The sequence below is a fragment of the Centropristis striata genome, chromosome 7, assembly GCF_030273125.1.
Source record: "Centropristis striata isolate RG_2023a ecotype Rhode Island chromosome 7, C.striata_1.0, whole genome shotgun sequence".
Lineage (NCBI taxonomy): Eukaryota > Metazoa > Chordata > Actinopteri > Perciformes > Serranidae > Centropristis > Centropristis striata.
Genome location: NC_081523.1, coordinates 23972700 through 23991974, shown reverse-complemented (window position 1 = coordinate 23991974; position 19275 = coordinate 23972700). Strand labels below are relative to the sequence as shown.

The following is a 19275-nucleotide window of genomic DNA, read 5'->3' as shown; positions in this document are numbered from 1 at the left end:
TTTGTGTGTCTTTGTGGCATTCATTTCTATGCAGTCATATTGCGTCTTTTCATGGTCTTTTTCTGTTTTGTTGTTTTCATGTGTATCTTTGCAGTGACTTTGTGTCTCTTTGCTGTAGTTTTATGTTTCTTACTTTATATGAGTCTCTTCCAGGTTGTTACGTGTCTCTGAGTGACATTTTGAAGTCCTTTTCACTAATCCATTCATGCATGCATTTGAGAGGCAGAAATGATGGAAGGCAGTTGAAGGAGGCACAGAGGAGGAAGAAGGTGTATCAGAGTCTTTCAGATCTATGTAGAGAATATTAATGGTGAACCAAGGGTGAGGAGACATGTTGATAAATGAGTGTATGCAACTAAATGATCTCTGGGTACTTGACCCTCAGTGTCGTGCCCACAGGGACCAGAGGAGGCCAGCAGAGGTCCAGCCAGTCAATTCAGCGATCAATTCAAACGCTGTTAGTCACACTTGTTGTGCATTCCCCACATCGTCAGTCTCACGACACTCACTCAGATTAGTTTCTCGCCCCTCTCTCACCTTTGTCCTGTGGCTGTGTGCTGGCGATGATCCATTTAACCAGGCAGCACTTCATCAGAGCTTTCCGAGAGAACCGCGGCTTCTGCCACTTCCCAGAATCCTTCACTCGGCCCGGCGCAGGCTCGACGCCGTTGGCATCTCCCAGCAGGCTGCCGTCGACCACCTTGCCATCCGCCTGGAGGACGGAGGAGGAGGGAGGAAGAGAGAGAGTTCAGGTCGGTGTGGAAATGAAACAAACCGGGATGAGATCTTTAAATTAAACAGGAGATTATGCGTGTGCCTGGAAAATATGATTAGCCTCTGATCTGGAGGTGTTTCAGGAACACTTTCAGGAGGTTCAGCAAGGGTTCAGCTCAGCTCATCTTTTGAGACTTTATGAGTTTTTATTCTCTGAGTTTTCGGACAGTTTGTGTCCAAATTTTCTGCCTGCAATAGCTCTACTTTATAAATGGACTTTAGTGCAATAATCAGTCCAAGACCTATATACATGTATAGTTAGAGGAGACAACCTATGTAGGTTTATTTAACGTTGCAAAATGGTCAAACAGTCACAGTGTTTGTCATGAAACCAACCATCACATTACCACGTAATTTATATATAAGTATAATTATATATATATAGATAGATAGATAGATAGATAGATAGATAGATAGATAGATAGATAGATAGATAGATAGATAGATAGATAGATAGATAGACTATTCATAATGTGCAAAATTAGAGAGTTCAAGAGACAATAAAAATACAATATAAAATATAAAATATCAATACAAGGAAATATTATAAATACAAGGAAATATATACAATAACAACAGTGCAGAATTAGTGCAAGTGTATGAAAGTGTATACAACGGCCATGTTGTGGTTGGTTTGGTTTCATAACATATATATACATATATTGATTGATTGATTGATTTATTGATTGATTGATTGATTGATTGATTGATTGATTGATTGATTGATTGATTGATTGCAGCAACTTGGGTTATTTTGGATTTCATTTATATTAGAGCCAATGATAAGCAAGACCTAAGAGTGTATTTAATGACAATTTTATCAGTGCTTTATTTGATGCAAATAAGGAAAATGACTTGATTTTTCTTATGTACTCTCACTTTTTCTACTGCTGTGCTTGATAATATTTTGTTAATGCCTTCCTTTTCAAATATATAAACCACCAACCTCCTGTAGTTGTTTTACCAACCACGTGGTCGTGAAAACTTATTAGTAAGGATAGACAGCAACAGTTTGGCTGCAGATACAGCAGCTCACAACAATCCACAGACATTGAGTGGATACAGGACACAGAATATCAGCAAGCCATGTTTAGTTTTAGAGAGAATTTGAGTCTTGGGCCGCCTAAAGACTTTATAACTTGACATCAGCTTTCTAAGAAACCAGGGTGGAGGTGAGGTTACTTCAATATTTCTGAGTTAAACACTATCACATCTTGAAATATCTTCCCTTCGGGTTTAATTTCAGATGCATCAATAGCCTGTTTTTGTTCATTTTCATATTCAGCTCCAATTTATCATCGTGACTCTTACTATGCAAGACCAATCCCCTTCCAGCTCATTCATATGCACCGTTTATCCTTCATCATCAGTGTAGATAAACTTGACATCAAAGTTTTTTTTTTCTTTTTGCTCTAATTTATTTTTCAATTTCTTTTCCTTCATATCTGCGCATCCATTCAGTTTCTTCTCTAGCTAACACTGATTTGATCTGAATTAGCGGGAACATCTCGAGAAGCTTTATTAAGCTGCTCCTGTTACACACAAAAACACACACACACACACACACACACACACACACACACACACACACAAACACACATGTGTACACTGGAGCAAGTGTGGGGAGGAAGATGAAAGACAGAACAAACAGAAGCTCTGTTTACTCAGTGGGGAGGAGAAGGAAAGCAGAGGATGACAGTGGGAGAAGAGGGGGAGAAAGGGATGGAGATGGGAGGAGAGAACGCACACACATACACATAAAGGATTTTAAACGACTATTTGATCCCATGGGAGTCTGACCATGCAAATCCCTTACTTTAAGGTAATGAGAGAGAATGAGGAAGGGAAATACAGAGACAGAATAAAAGGAAAAGACGAGGGGAGGTCTGCTTGTGTTCCTGGAAGAACTGAAGTCAATTAGCATAATGAATACTGGCCTATCTGAGAAGAAGAGCAAAGGACGGCCAGAGGACGGAGGGATGGAGGCTGGGAAGATGAAGGGGATGAAGATATGAAAGCACTTTGCTGGGGAACACATTTACAAGGCTATTTCTGTGCATCTTCCACATGAAGAGACGGCTAAAAAGAGCTAAAGATTGGAGAGGAAAAGGCGGGAAGGAAGGAGGAATACTATGAGGAGTGAACATCTGCATAGATACACAGAGTCGAACTGGCTCATAACATAATGTCAACACACTGAAATGGAAATACGATGACGGAAACAATTTCCATTCATCCTGACATCAATTTATTCACAGATCAACGGCGGCAGCAGAGAAGAGTAAAATGAAAGAAGGCTTAGCGGTGACTCGCTTCTTCTTCGGAGTAAATTAAAAAGAAAGAATTGTTTTCAAATGTGGCTTTTCAGTGGAAGTCACAAATTGGAAAGAGGAGACTGTGAGACAAACAGATGCAGACAGACGCAGTGTAAACACAAGAAAATTCAGCACTACTTTACTAGTTTATTCATGGACCGCTAGACACGCAGACATACTCACAAGGCGTGCACACACACACACACACACACACACACACGCACACACACTAGTATTTTCTATCTTATGTTCCCTCTTAACGCTTCAGCTAGTTTTGTCCTGGGGCAGCACTTCCCTCTCGTAATGTCTGCACTACACACTCACACTCACATACACACACACACACACACACACATACACACACACACCCTATAGGGCAGAGCATATACCCATAACGCTCAAAGAAAACACAGAGCAGCGACGCGTTGCACATCGCTATGTTCTGCCATGAATTATTAAATATCAGTCACTGTGTTGTTGGTTCAATGAATGTTGGTTTACATGAAGCTTGTAACTCTGGCCTCATTACAGGAAAGGTCTTAACATAGAATACTTGTGATTATCTAAATACAGAGTGAGTGACCACAGCCTGGTGTGCTTACTCAAGTACAGTAGTTAAAGGGACTGTTCCCCCCAAAATAAAAAAATATTTTCTTTCTAGTGTATAACCTACATGAGACAGGGTCTGTCACAATTTCTGGAAAGATATCTTTCTGTTCAGTTTTTCAAATGTCTTTTTTTGGTGCCAATATATTCGAGTAAAGGCAGATATCTTTACGGCCAATATCTCCAACACTTAGCAACTCACACCAAAAAGATTGATAAATACTACTGAATGTGAGAAAGGAAATATGAATATTTAGTAAATGGACTGCACTACGCTTTACACTAAAGACTGCGCTCCTTCACCCATTCCGCACACATTCATACAGGCTGAATCTGCAAAGTAACCAACAGCTATAACTTTAAAATACATGCAAGTAAAAAGTACAAAAAAGTTACCTTTTTTGGCTGCCACCATTGGGAAGTCATTCATACACAAATGCAGCATTTGTGGATCTTTTGGGGTTCAGTATCTTGCCCATGGATAGTTTGACATGTAGGCTGCCATGGTCTAGGATCGAACCACCAACCTTTCGATTCCCATACTTGGGTGAACTATACCTTAAAGTCTAATTTTTAAAAGGTAACTTTTTTTGTACTTTTTACTTTTTACTTCACTGCATGTATTTTAAAGTTATAGCTGCTGGTTACTTTGCAGATTCAGCTTATAATTACAAAAATGCACATATATTTGGTTTATTATTACATTTTAAAATACCCAACCGTATATAAAACAGTATAAAGTCGTTCAAATTAGCTCCACCTTTGAATATATTAACGCATCAAAAATCATAATCAAATAATATAATATACACGATTCTGAAATGGGCCGTTATGCCTAAAGCATTCTTTTCATTTTCCAGTATTACTTCAGTAAAAGATCTGAGTACTTCTTCCACCACTGCCCAGAGAAAACAGACTTCAACAACAACAAGGGGCAGAGACAGTGCAGCACTTCCTTTTATACTACAACCTGTATACAGACAAAAAGCATCACATCTTCTACTACCATAAAACTCAAATACCCTGCTATTTGAGTTCAAAAGACCAAACCACAATTCAATATTTACTCTGGGAAAAAGACTGTCATGGAGGCAGCAAAATATGTCAGAGCCTGGGGGACATCAGCAGAATAACACATGAAACTGCACTGAGCTTCAAAATCTGTGTGCTCATTTCAATTCTGATTTTATCTCTTTTCTTACGATTCAAATTAATTGTTCACATTCTTTTATTTATTTTAAAGCAGAATTAATTGATTTTTTGACACTTGGGGGCAGCAGCACAAATTGTAAACAGAACACTCACATATTATCACTATTATCACATAACTTTTTGTGTTTGCAAACAGTTAGCTATTGAGACAACCAGCAAACACAGATCAACATCAGTATTAATGTGGAGTTGTGTTTTTGTCCATGTAAGTCTGATTGCACTCTTTTAGCTCTGATTTTGGTCTGCACCAATTCCTGAGGGAAGTATCTGTGTCTATACGTTTAAGGTAAAGGTTTTAGACAGCTAAAGCAATAATTGAAAAAAGGCTAAAATCTTTGTAAAACACTATATATGACTTTTTAATATAAAACATTAATGAATGCAGCTTTAATAACTCTACATTTGCAACTATTTGTTTTTCTTATATGCTATAATGTAACTTGTAAACCCTTTTTCCTTTTTTTCTTACATCCTCATAACAGAGTGGGATGGATGAGACAGGAACGTCGATAAAGTTAGAGAAATGAGTGAAAAAATGATGGAAATGGAATAGAGATCGAGAGCTGTGGTGTCTTATTAGCGGATGGGAGTTTCCATTAATAAATTATATGACATTCTACCAGGCCACAGCAGAGATACAGCATGTTCTGCTTTAATGTCCCAGCTCACATGTACTCATACTTTTTCTCAGCATGACTCAAAGTCTGCCAGCAGAGCTTCATTTGTTCTGCCCGACTGCTTCTTCAAGGTGAAAATGTACTTTAAAACATGCCACTCCAGGGAAATCCTGGAGTCAAAGAGGATGTAAAAAAAAAGTCCTCTGAACCAGCCAGGATAACCTTTCTTTCTTATAAAATCTGTCACTTTGAGAGATGTAGATAACAACTTACTCACTGCTTGTCTGTCCATTGAAACCCAGCCTTATTAATATCACACATGTAAATTTAAGCCCAGCAGCTAAGCTTTGCTCAGAGAGATGGTTGTTTACTATCTATGCATTAATTTCATATGCTTGGAACAGAGCTTTCTCCATCTTTATCATAAATTAGCTATGCCTCAGAGACTCATATTCTATCCTTGTGGGGACATCTGAAATACAGAAATAACCATGTAAACATATGTTACCACACAGATGCATCCACAACACATCTATAAATAAGAATTCAGAGCAGACACATACAATCAGATGCAAACCCACAGACTATAAATATACCCACACAAACAAACACACTTCCCTTTACATCTGTCAAATGTACAACCACCCACGTACCCACACAGCAGCTCAGTGACACAGCGACGCATGCAGACATTCAAAAGACCCTCAGAACTGGCAACCCAACAAACCCAACCAGCCTGGGTTCAATCAATTGCAGAAGTTATAGTTTGCTCAACCCCTCCGCAGTAGTAACTGCCAATCACAGCTTAGCAACCATAACGAGGCCCAACAGGTGTGTGAAGTTTTGGATTCGTTCACGTATTGAAGCAGTGTGTATGTGACGCTAGTAGACGACAAAAAAACTCTAATACTCCATGGGTTATTATTTAACACATCTTCATAAAACTCTGAGGGAATCTAACTGATCCACAGGGCTACATTTCAAAAACCTGAGAGCAACACACACACACACACACACACACACACACACACACACACACACACACGTGCATACAATAGAAAACAGCAGTCATTTAATCAGCCGTTCATATTAATATTTATTGTTTTCCTTCACCCTGGATGTCGGCACAAATCTGTCATCCATCTCTCCATCTCCTCACCTGCTCATTGCTACCAATTTATTTCACAGTCACCTCCTCTCTCTCCATAATGTCACCTGTCGACAGGCTGCTCTCAAGGTGAAGCAGAAATACCAACTGGAATTCAAACATAAGGCAGGCAGACTGTGTGACTGTGTGTGTTTTTTTGTGTGCAGAGGAATGAGACGAGCAGGCAGGAGGAGGAGCACAGTGACAACGGCTGACAGCACAATGGGAGAGAGATACAGTAAATACTTGATAAAAAACCCCTAGCACATAAATCACACCACCTGGGATTTCCTGCAGACGAGCCCAGAGCGAAATGGTCTCAAATCCCAAAGCAGCATGAGAAAGACACACAGATTCGCTGGGAGGAGGATCGTTGTTGGCATTGTTTGTTGGCACATAACAAGCAGGAGATTTGTTACAAAGTAAGTCGGAATAAAGTGATACCTGGAGTTATAAAACACAGCACAAAAAAAGGCTGTGTGCTTCTTTAAAAGGGAAATTGCTTCTTCATTTTTAACATCAAGATGACTATTACTGAGGAGCACTGCTAAGCCTGTGAAAGCAGCTGCTTAATGTTCTGTGTGTGTTACGTCTGATAAAAATAGTATTAATATCTGCTCTACTATTGAATAGAAATAATTATAGACAGCCCATTCATAACAGAAACCTGGGCATGGAGTTAAAAAGACATTTTTCAGGCAAACAAGGAGGAACATAAAAACAGTAGGACCTAGAACTATTGGAGGATTAAAAGTCAAGATGCTTCTTCAAATTTGTCCATTTCCTTTTTAAAATTCTGTCGCTTGTGAGGCCCAGAAATTACGTTTATATGTACCATTAATATGCAACTAGCATATATCTATTGAAAGATACATATTGCTGTTTTTTTTATCAATATAATTTGAAAATCTGCAAAGGAAATCATACAAATCATACCTGCAAAACATTTACAGACAATGTAGCCTATTTGGTTTCTATACAATATCCTCTCAGAGCAGCTAGAATATGTTTTAATTGTTAAGAAGTCTCAGCACTTGGCTAAGGTTGGTGAATATCCTGCTCTTAGTTATATAACAATGACTTTAGTTTGTCCGGATTAAAAATAATGTAATGTTGTTTTAGAGCTTTATTTATATAACTTAATATAACAGCAAACAAAAGTGATTAAATGGTTTAAAAAAGTGTGTGACCTGCACATAGTTGACTGTTATTAATTTTACACCAACAGTCAGTGTTTTCTTTAAACTATAGGTGCGTTTCCATTAGGTATTCTTCCCTCTAGTGCAGTGGTTCCCAAAGTTTTTCTACTGGGCCTCCCTTTTCTATCTAAAAAATTTTTTCAAGCAGACTGGTGCAAACTGGACGCTGAGGGGTAAACAGCTCCTGCTCTGCTGACTGCAAATGGGAGAGACCGCTGCAGGAGGACTGGACCGCTCCAAGAGTCTCCAATAACACCAGAAAAAGTCGCTAAATTTGTCGCTATATAGTCGCTTTTTTGTAAAAGAGTCACTAAAGGGGTCTGAAAAGTCACTAAATATAGTGACAAACTCGCTAAGTTGGAAACAAGGCTTGCAGCGTCAGACTGTTGTCACATTAAGACTCTGTTCTAATGTTTCCCTCATCTTGACCGAAAAGCTTTCCTGACCAAAACATGACATATTTTGTTCTGTGACTAAACTTTGACAAACCTTATCTCTTGCAGTGTTAAATCTCTTTCCACGTAATTCTGTCTCTTTTTAATTGAACTACTGTTCTGTATAACTGTAATGTCATTCGTACTAGCTCAACAAGGAAAAACACAAAAAAAACTTGAAACTGAATCGAAAAAAAAAATTGAGTCACTTGACAACAGAAAAATAGCCTCACAGATGGTAGATTGGATGGGAGTTAGAGCGCCAGACTGATGAACTTTTTGGAAATATACCACCTTCTGTTTTTAGTTTGTTACATTAAATAACCAGCAGAACTGTAACCTTCACTGAGAAGATTTCTACATCGCGCTGCTTCTTCTTAAGATGTGGTTGTGCATAATGCGGCTCTTTACATGAAACCTGCTGCAAGAAAATATGTGAGCTGGCTGATGGTCGAGAGCTGATACTATTTGTGTCCTGACTGCTTGAGCCTCTCAGTATGGCTGTCAGTGTGAATCAGTGTGATTGTGGGAGGACGGCACATCCATATGGACCGCATGCTGATAGTGCATGTGTGTCGAGCGATCTGTGTGTGTGTGTGTGTGTGTGTGTGTGTGTGTGTTTGAATGTGTGTATGAAAAAGAGTATTATATTGATGTGTGAGCCTTCATGTGGAGAAAAAATTAATACTCTGGGGAGGCTCTGAGCAATAGAGGAGCCATGTTTCAATTATCAGCTCCTCCTTCTGCTCTCTCTGACACACACACACACACACACACACACACACACACACACACACACACACACACACACAGAGATCATCAGATCGCTTGTTCTGTCCAGTCATTCCTCTTAATAAAGGTCAATAAGTACATTGACAGACACAACACCCACATTGTGTATGAACATCACAACATTAATTGATCAGTGATTGATATCTTACAGCGCCATCTTTTCACCTCACTGCATTCCCCCCCCCGTGGGTCGATAATACTGTGCCTCTCTCAGCGCAATCATGTGTGTGTGTGTGTTTCTTCACACACTAACTTACATTTTGCTGAAGAAAAAGTAATTCTCCATTTGGACCAATTTACCATATCAAAGCTAATTTCCGATGAGAAATGTGCCCCCCTTTTAAGCCCACATACTGAGAGAATTAAACTACGCTAAGATAAAATGAAGATTTCAGCAAAAAAAGGCATTTATATACATTGTTTCTCTGCAGTACAGTGATGAGAAGCTCTGCTCAGTGTTTGCTGTTTGATCAGTGTGTGGTGCCCATCCTTGTTCCCACTTTAACGGATACAGTTACCAGATCTGTTAAATTATTTAACAAGTCTAAATCTACCAATCACTCCACCTATTGAACAGGTGGGTCCCTCAGACACTTTATCAGGTCAGCGTGTGTGTGTGTTGCCGTCAGCCTGTCTGGTGTACTGTCACTGATCTGTGCGGCTTGACTCGGTGTGAATGCTTTGATTGACGTGCTGTTCTGTGGAAAACTGCAGCATCAGACTTAGCCTCTTCAAAGAGAAGTCCACCATGAAATACTTGTTATGTAAGCTTTAAAGTCACAGAGAGACAGTAATTAAAGAGTCTTTTATCTTCAGCATAGTTATGAGAGGGATTTAATTTATTCATTATCAGGTTTTGGGGGGCTGGAAACCAATTCCAGCTGAGGTGGGTACACCCTACACAGGTCGGCAGACTATCACAGACACGCTCAGGTTCACACCGACGGCCAGTTTACCTAGTTATGGATTGCGGGAGGAAGCCAGAGAACACAGAAAAAAACCCATTCTGATTCAGGGAGAACCATAGACTGTATAAATAAGGGGAAAATGAGAAAAAAACATCTATCAGTTGTTTCAGCAAGGTCCCAAAAAGGACGTGTTTGTAATAAAGCAGGACAGAGTTTTTAATAATGCATTAAATATGTATGTGAAGTAATCCCTGTGAGCAAAAACCTCACATTTCCGACCATTCTAAATACTCAGTTCACAATTATTTTTTCTAGTTTCGACTGTAGATATATATATATCTATATATGGCCATGTGCTCCAGGCATGTTACTGCAGTATTGACGTTACATACACTGCTACATGCACCTACATGCTAATATCAGGGAAATCGGCAATATTGGTTCTCAATGGCCACACGTTCACATCACATTCCTGCTGGAAAATGTTTGATTGTGTAGTTTTTGGTTTTGAAGCGTTGATCTGTAATTTTGTTATGGTTAAAAGTGCAGCTATAGTCCATTACAGTCCTTCCCCTGTAGAATGGGCTTTTTTAGGAGAGGGGCTTAAAGAGACAGATACGGCAAAAACGGAGCATCTTGGGGTGAATAGAGGTGATGCAGCCATGGGCATTATGATAAAAAAAGAGTTTGTTTTTACATTAAAGTATGTAAATATGTTCAAATAGAAACCCAAAATACAGATGTGACCCTGAAAATGAACATAAGTCCCCTTTAACCACATCAGTATTATTGTAACCCTGACAATGAAGCTTCCCTACTAAATATATATTTCAAACTTTAACTAAAAACATTTAAGTTTTGTAATATACCAAGTAATATTTGGCCTTAATCTTTAACCACAGTGGTGTCACATCATAAAATTGGTTTATTTCCCAGGACGAGATTAATGGAGGTTAAGAATATTCTCCACACTTGTTATTGTGAACAAATCCCATCAAAAGGCCAAAACCATCAATGTGTTAATCCAGATGTATGTCTGACAAAAGGGGTTAACGAGAATAGGAAACACTACACGGTCGCATTTTATTTGATCAGATCATATCTGCTTCTATAACTGTTTTACTTTGGCTACAAAATACGTACCTATATTTATTTATATTATGACAGTTTCCTCAACATAATTTCTTACAGAATGTTGCATTGTCTCACTACTGACTTGGAGACTACACCCATGCAGTTGTCATTCATTCATTCATTCATTCATTGTGGTGCAGAGTAATAGGGTCAGCTTTGTGCGTAAGCTCAGTAGCTACACCGTACAGTAACTCCTTAATGTATGACCATAACTGTTTCTATATATCAAGCTTTCGTATGTCTTACAATTCTTTCCAAATTCACCTGCCTGTTTGAGGCTGTCAGCCTCAAGCCCATTAGTTTCTACTGATAAAGTACATTTTTAAACAGCTTTATGAATATATGGCATACTGTCATTTTTACTGCACTAGCTTTTAGCAGACAGGATCGACAGTAAATTTGTAGGAGACTGTTTTCAGCAGGATGGTGTATGTGGGACTGACTCAAAATAAATGACAGAGCAAGTGCTCATGGAAGGAACATGTCAATCAGTTGCTCAATTATGTGACTTTGGAAAAAATGGAGCTCTGTGGCACAGACAAATAAGAAAAATCAGGCTTTGACTACACAGACAACACTTAGTTGGATCAATTCATTGTTGTTTTGGTCTTTGTTTGTTGACAACGAGAAAAAACATGGAATATCACCATCCTTTCATAGAACTCGATGAAAATGAAATGGGAAGTAAATTTACCCCTTCACCACTGAGCCTTTTTCAAACTGATGAAAAATGATGCAACATATAAAATACGTGGATGTGGGCTCTGATCTCACCGAACATGCAGAATGACTAAAAAATAACAATCCGTATTGATTTAATAGTCATTCTTCAGCAAAAAATATGCTCAGTGAGTCACACACTGAAACATCAGGCACCCAGAAGCCTCACAGCATGATTTAATTCAAACACATGCATGTCAATATCCAGAGGGAGAGGAAAGTAAATGGTGAGGGAAAGGTGTTGCTGCAGTTGGCCTGTGGCAGGTGTCACACTGCTGCTAATAATGGCTGCTGATACTTTGTAGCATTCTTCCAAATGAAACTGTTATTGTATTTTAATTTGACTTATGTTTAAAGATAATAGCATTTATAAACATGTTTTTAAAATCCAAAACAAATTTTAATAAAAGAGTTGAAAAGATTATTTTCACCATTTTTAAAGCAAAAGTGACAAACATTGTTAAGTTCTTGCTTCTAAATTAGGAGGTTTTGCAAGGAACAAAAAAACAACACCTTGGACTTCAGGATTATGATGAGCATAGTCTGCGTTGTATAGGTTCAACAATGAATTGATTAATTGAGAAAATAAAGAGGATTAATCAATTAATGAAAACCCAATGAATCATTACTTTAATAAAATGGCAAAGAATATTCATCTGCAGAGGCAAACTTAATATCTAAATATCAAAACAAGATATTTCTAAATGTCACCACCAGCTCTGGGTACTTTTGATGGACATTTTTCATAATTGAGGGACAATTTGTTCACCTAACGGTTCATGGATTAATGGATAATGAAAAAAAATCTAATAAAAATAAATACTTAAAAGCCATTACAGCAAGAACAGCTTGCACACATAAAGTGGTGAATAAAAGCTGTGGAAGATATACATAAACAAGTGCTCATGCATTCTAAAAATGCATGTATGCACACACTATATGCTGCGGAGCTCAGCTCTCCGCCTGATTATGTTGACGGATTGACCGATTTACTGGCTGGCAGATTGACTCATTGAGTGATTGATGATAAACCTCATCATTCACAGAAAGCTCTCCAGTCAACCACAATCTCACCACTGAGAACTGCCTGTGCTCATGCAGATGTGAAATGTTCCTGTGCCTCTAGCTGTATGTTTGTGTAGGAAGAGACTATATGTTTCCGCCTGACATGATCATAAATTAACATTTTTTCTTCTGTCCGTGATCGCATGTGTGTACAAACAAACAAACAAACAAACAAACAAACAAGAAGGATTAAACAAAGCACACACCGGTTGCAGCGTAGGCTACAGTGTGCAATCAAGCTGAAAGGAGCTGCCATTCAGTCTATAAAAAAGGACTTGATTTGCATCAGTAGTAACGTTTTAGTAAGTTTTCCTTGTTTTCCTGCCTGCCATGAGAAACATTCATAGAGGAGGAAAGTGAACCAGAAACAGATCATTGTGGGAGCATTAATGAGCACTGCAAGGTGTTGGGAGTCACTTCAGGGAGCTTGGGCTTTCACTTTACAGTCTATTACCTCAGATGCTGCTTGTTGCTGAGGACTGATCTGCTAAATTGCTTCTTTAGCCAGGAGGGGAGACTAGCAAAGGCAGAATTACAAACACAATCCCCCTCCTCTTCCTGGAATTGGGGATTTAAAGCAGACTGCGCGGATTTTAAGCCAGAATTTAAGTCCCGCGTGGATCCCTTGGAAACACACGAGGGTTTCCAATGTCACACAATATCACAGGTGAACCACTCATACTGAAAAAATGAAGGTAGTGAGGGGGAGGAAAAGTCGCGGTGCAAGACGGTGATGCAAAGTGACACTTGCTGGAAGCCGTGAGCAGGAAGCGTCTCCTCCGCAGCTTCCAGCAGGGATGCAATTACATAACTTCACTCCGAAAGTCAGCTTTTGGCAAAAAAAAAAAAAAAAAGTGGGAGCAAATGAGCCGCTGAGGGGTCATGGAGGAAATTTAAAGCAGATAATTGGAAACATCGATTTCGCCAACTGGTGGGCTGGATCCCTTTAACTTAACAAGCGTTTCTGCTTTTGCCACATGTCAAAATAAAATCATATCAACCTGTCGCGCTGCCGTAAATCAGATTATATCAATAAAACAAGATGATGTTTGTGTCTTACCTGCATGTTGTCTTGTGTTGTAACGGCGACACTGATGGCTGCTTTCTGCCCAAGAGTGTGTCCTCTCTGCGCGGACCCTCAACCTCCGACTGCTGCTCCACTGGATGCGAAGGAATGCGCGCACACACTGTGTCACACACACACACACACACACACACACACACACACACACACACACACACACATGCGGACAGAGAGAGAGAGAGAGAGAGAGAGAGAGAGAGAGAGAGAGAGAGAGAGAGAGAGTGGAGGGGTGGGGGTGGCGTGAGGGGTGCAGCCAGGAAACACGCGGACCTTCATCTTTCACAGCTAATGATGTAAAGGCAAAGTCAACAGGCTGGCAGCGGATTTAATCTGCTAATGTATCAGACTCAAACATCACCTGCTGGAGGGGAGCACCTGGATTAATGTTGCCTAACACTTTATAATAAGGGTACAAATCACAAGTAATGCTTCACTGCAAGTAGGCTAATGCAGGGTGTATCATCAAGTTGTGATGCTCATCAAGTCACAGTGATAAACTCATTTATTTATTTACAATAATACCTCATACATTAATTGATATGCATTCAAATTAGCTGTATTCCACTTACATAAAAGTTAATTTCACTTTCATGCAGAAGAACAATTTCTCCTGCATTAAAGCGTGAGTTTAGTAAATTATTTGTATCCTATCATAAAGTGTTGCCATGGTTTCTAATTTTGAAATGTCATGGTGGAGGACAAACATAAGCCCCAAATGTGTTCTATTAACTTCTCTATGAGCATTAGTACGTAATAAATACAGATCAACAGCACTGCCTTAAAGATGCCATTGTAAAGCTTTCAAAGATCAATTTTTGTGAGGGATTACATTGTCATGTATTCTATAAAACACTGAGATTTACAACAGTGCATGTGGGCAGTCTCTTTAAAAACGAAGCACATTCTTCACAGTTTTGACCTCTCTCATTCATCTTCACTCTCTACAATGACCACTGGGGCCATTTTCAGCATGTCTAGGAAAGAAGGAGGTCCTCTGCGTGTGTGCGCTGCATTAGATTACAGTGTGTGATTGTCATTAGAGTGATTGGTACAGAAATGCAATTAAAGCCCTGCTGGAAAATCTGTGTGAGCTTGGTGAGGAACTGAATCAATTTAGGCGACCTTGGCTCTCTGTGAAGCTACCCGGAGCAGAGAGAGGGAGAGATAGACGGACACAGACAAAGAGAGAGCGACTGTAGCAAGATGCTAAACAGCAATCAAGCCAGGTCAAGCATCCTCACACATCACGTTGATTGCATAATGAACAGCCAAGAAATGTAAATAGCCTGCAGGATGAATGAGGAAAGGCCATCTGTCTAATAGGCTTCCTATTAGCCACTAAAGCTGAAGACATGTTTCTCTATGTTTTCACCGAGGTCATTTGGAGCAAATATTCATTCACATGGGGTTTCATTTCAAAGCTAGTCTACAGTATGTCCACTAGTTAACATATAACTAAAACAGCTGTTATAGGAAATGATGCTGGATGTCGCTCTGATAAACAGAAAATTGGGAAATTATCACCTGAGGCTGCTGACACACTGCATGTACAACAATAACTGCAATTTTCCTGAATAAACACAGATTTATGTTTTCTACTCACTCATCAGTTCAGTTGTAGGAGTTTTACATCTTGGATAAAGGTGGATATATGTATCATGTTAGGGAGCCAATAGAGAAGAATATAAAATATTACAATACAGTTACTCACGCTAAATCAAACATGAACAATACCGTGCAAAAACAAAAACAACCTATACACCAACAAAAGGGAGGAGGGGCACAGCATACTATTATGAGGATAATTAATTAATTCCTAGTCCCAAAGCCTATCCATTCTACAATAAAAGTCTTGAAGGACTGGCAAATCCCTTTCCACTGACATAAAGTCCATGGTAACTGGTTTTAATTTTGTAAAACTCTTTAAAGGGTTATTATTACAGTGTGGTATTGATACTTTTACTTAAGTGAATGATCTGAATACTTCTTCCATCACTGTACAGCTCTAAAACTCATAAGGTGTACTAGATTTTGTAAAGTTTTAATGATTAACATAAGCAAACATGATGGCAGTACCATATTCGTGTTTGGATAATAACTTTATATCATTACTATAGTTACAGGTTGTACCATGTAGTCAAAACAAACATTTATACCTCAAAATAACATTGCATCATAAGAGACAGGCAGGCAGGGTTCTGAGTACAATGTGCTAACCTAATACCTGCACAATTTGACACAGGACATTGATGAAATGACTGTTTTAAGGATGTACAACATGAGCCAGAGTAAGATCTATTAGGAAAGGTCAAAAGGTCAGGAGAAGAGTATAACTCTCTTTAAGTTGTTATCTCGAGAGCAACTTTTAACAAAGTGGGTCTCCTTTTAATCTCAAATCTTTCAGCATCCCTGTCCTTGTCTCGCATGTTATCTTCATCTCTATCTTCATCTCCGCCTCCCCTCTTTCATCTTGTTTTTTCACTTTATCCCTGCCTCTCTCGTTTTGCATAACACAACCACACAACCACACACAAAAGTAGATAATATGTTCACTGCTGACACCACCCAAATAACTGGGTGAGCATCATTTAGATGCCAATGAAGGAGGACAGCGAATTGATGTGTGAGCGATGGAGTGAGTGAACATTCGTACCGGAGGGACACACACATGCATGCAACAAGCACGCACACTCACTCCTCACAGCAAGGAGGGATAGCGGTTATCAAAGAGAATGGCTCAGTAGGACAAACAATCAGTGCAAGGGTCAGCTCCATCTGAACTCACACAGAATAAACACGATGGAAACAGCTCTGGTTGAAGATCAGCAGCGGCTCTCCGATCCCGGGGGGATATCAGATGGTTGAGTCGGGCCACTGGTTCCCCCCACCCCCAAGGACATCCATAGTCTCTGCAGAAGAGCAGAGATAACATCATGCAAACAGGGAAGAGAACTGTGAGGAGGAACAGATGTTGAGGTTCTTACAGGAATACAATACTGTGCTATCATTTAAAATGTGCAGGTGTGTTTATGTTGTGCGTGGGAGCATGTACAGGGTGCATCAAAGTTCGTAAAGATATCCAACTCACCTCTCTTTTTTCCTTATTGAATATTTGGCATGACTTCCAGGAGGTCCCCAACCACTGATGAGGTTTGTCCCTGTTAAACAAAACAATGCTAACTTGGGACCCCTTCTCATAAATGACCTGCATATATTAACCTACAAGTGATTTTTACTTCTCAGATAGTTTTTTAGAATAATCGTTAAAGGCTTGAGGAACAAAAGTATCAAAGCCAAGCAGATTCCATTTAATCATCTAACCACCCCGTTAGATTTAACTTTTAACCCTTTGGGAATGCCTTACCCCTAGTTTGGGAACCACTTTTCTCATTGATTGTGTGGCTTGCAACATGTTTACCTTTTGTGCTGTGTGTGTATGATTAATTGTTTTAAATGCGAATTGTGTCCATGTCCTGATAAAGATTACATATACGCTGTTACATATCCTGCAGAGACCAAATTACACCAGAATAGCTGGTGAGATTAAAGTGAATTAGGAATGTCTTGTAGTCATTGTATGAGATTAAAGTGTATTAATAATCTACATTGTGATATTAAAGATGGATGACAAATGAAAGTTAAACCAAACAGAGCCTCAGTGAGGTGTTAGGCCACAAGGAACCTCTAGAACAACGTTACAAGATGTTTAATTCAACAAGTCCTCCAATCCATGCGACCACATTGGTAATTTGTTCCTTACCTCTAATGATAGATAGATAGATAGATAGATAGATAGATAGATAGATAGATAGATAGATAGATAGATAGATAGATAGATAGATAGATAGATAGATAGATAGATAGATAGTGTAACCCACAGGAGCGTTTCCTAAATTGGTGCCCCACCTCTGGCAAGAGAAAATATCCTCAAACCTAATCCTAACATGTACAGTTTAAAACATGTCTTTAATGTTGTGATCAGTCGCTGTTTAGTTAGGTTTAAGAAAACATCATGGTTTGGGTTAAAATAAGTACACAAGTCGTAACCGTAACTATGTAACTACTTTAAGTAGACGTTGACTTCATGTGATGTAGTTATTGTGAACATGAGTTAAAAAACTCAATGTTGAGTTTTAGTTTCACATGGGACAAAAACAGTGGTCTCCTGGGTCAAAGTTTGGCCTGTCCATCAACCCCTAACTCCTCCCTACGTGGGCTTTGTCGGTCTTTATACTATGTCACCTGACTCCCTTCTTTGCTCCTATATAATTACTAGAGGTCACTAGAGGTCGCTGCCTAACCAAAAACATAAATACGCTGATGTATTCAGGTTTTTCCTTTCCTTTGGCATGTGTTAGAGACACATAAAATATAACAGAGAGCCAGAACAAATAGCTTGTTATTGTATTCTGAATCTTACCAACCACTATTAGTGCCTCATTTGTCTGTGATTTATGCATCTTAGCTGGCGTACCACTGCAATTACCTACTTGGACTAATAAATTACGCTATTATCATCTATCTACAGTATCTATTTGAGTACAGCATCTGCAGGAAGTGTAGCTAATGTGGCTGATGGTTGACTTAAAATCAAAGTAATGTTTAAAATGAACAACAGTCTGGCAAATTAATGCCTCTTAAATAACATCACCTACTGTTATAGCAGGGTGACGCTACAGTGTCGTTTCCCAAGCTTAAGGCCTCACAACGGGACTCTCAACTTCTTGGAGGTGCTTGGAAACACTATCAGGTAAAAAAAGACAACAAACTAATTCAGATTATCTCCGTTGAATGATTATCTTTTAAAGGAAGGGCCATTTGGCTTTTATACATGCAATTGTTTTTGTTAAGATAAAGTAAAATTAGAGGCTGGAGATTCCATTTTCAAGTCATTTAGTCTTTTCCACATCAACTAGACAACTGCAGATTAGCCATGGATTCACACACTTCCCACAATTTTGTTACTGTACACTAATGTGCATGGATCTACGTTGCGCTTGTCAGCTTAAAGCCCATCACTGTGAAAGAAGGAAGAGGTGAAGGAGAGGAGGCGGGGTTGATCATCAAAGCACTGTACAAATCCTGTCTGCTGCAGGCTGACAGGGAGAGCGGAGATTCCCCAAGAAAGAGCCTCACAGCTGGGATGATACAGTCGGTAATTTGCTTTCACCTTTGGAGGAAAAAGACAAATAACACACAGACACACAGACACACACGCACACACACACACACACACACACACACACACACACACACACACACACACAC

At 39.3% G+C, this 19275-nt stretch overlaps 1 protein-coding gene across 1 annotated transcript in view; it reads right to left on the bottom strand.

Annotated features, from left to right (window-relative positions):
- The window catches only part of kcnip3b (Kv channel interacting protein 3b, calsenilin), a 47068-nt gene extending 32946 nt beyond the window's left edge, over window positions 1-14122 (bottom strand). Inside the window, exons 1-2 of the mRNA XM_059337765.1 lie at window positions 13984-14122; window positions 538-712 (exon numbers count right to left, since the gene is read on the bottom strand). Of these exons, the coding sequence (XP_059193748.1) occupies window positions 538-712; window positions 13984-13989 (181 nt within the window). The 5' untranslated portion in view covers window positions 13990-14122. The remainder of the gene's footprint in view (window positions 1-537; window positions 713-13983) is intronic.
- Between the last annotated feature and the right edge of the window lie 5153 nt (window positions 14123-19275).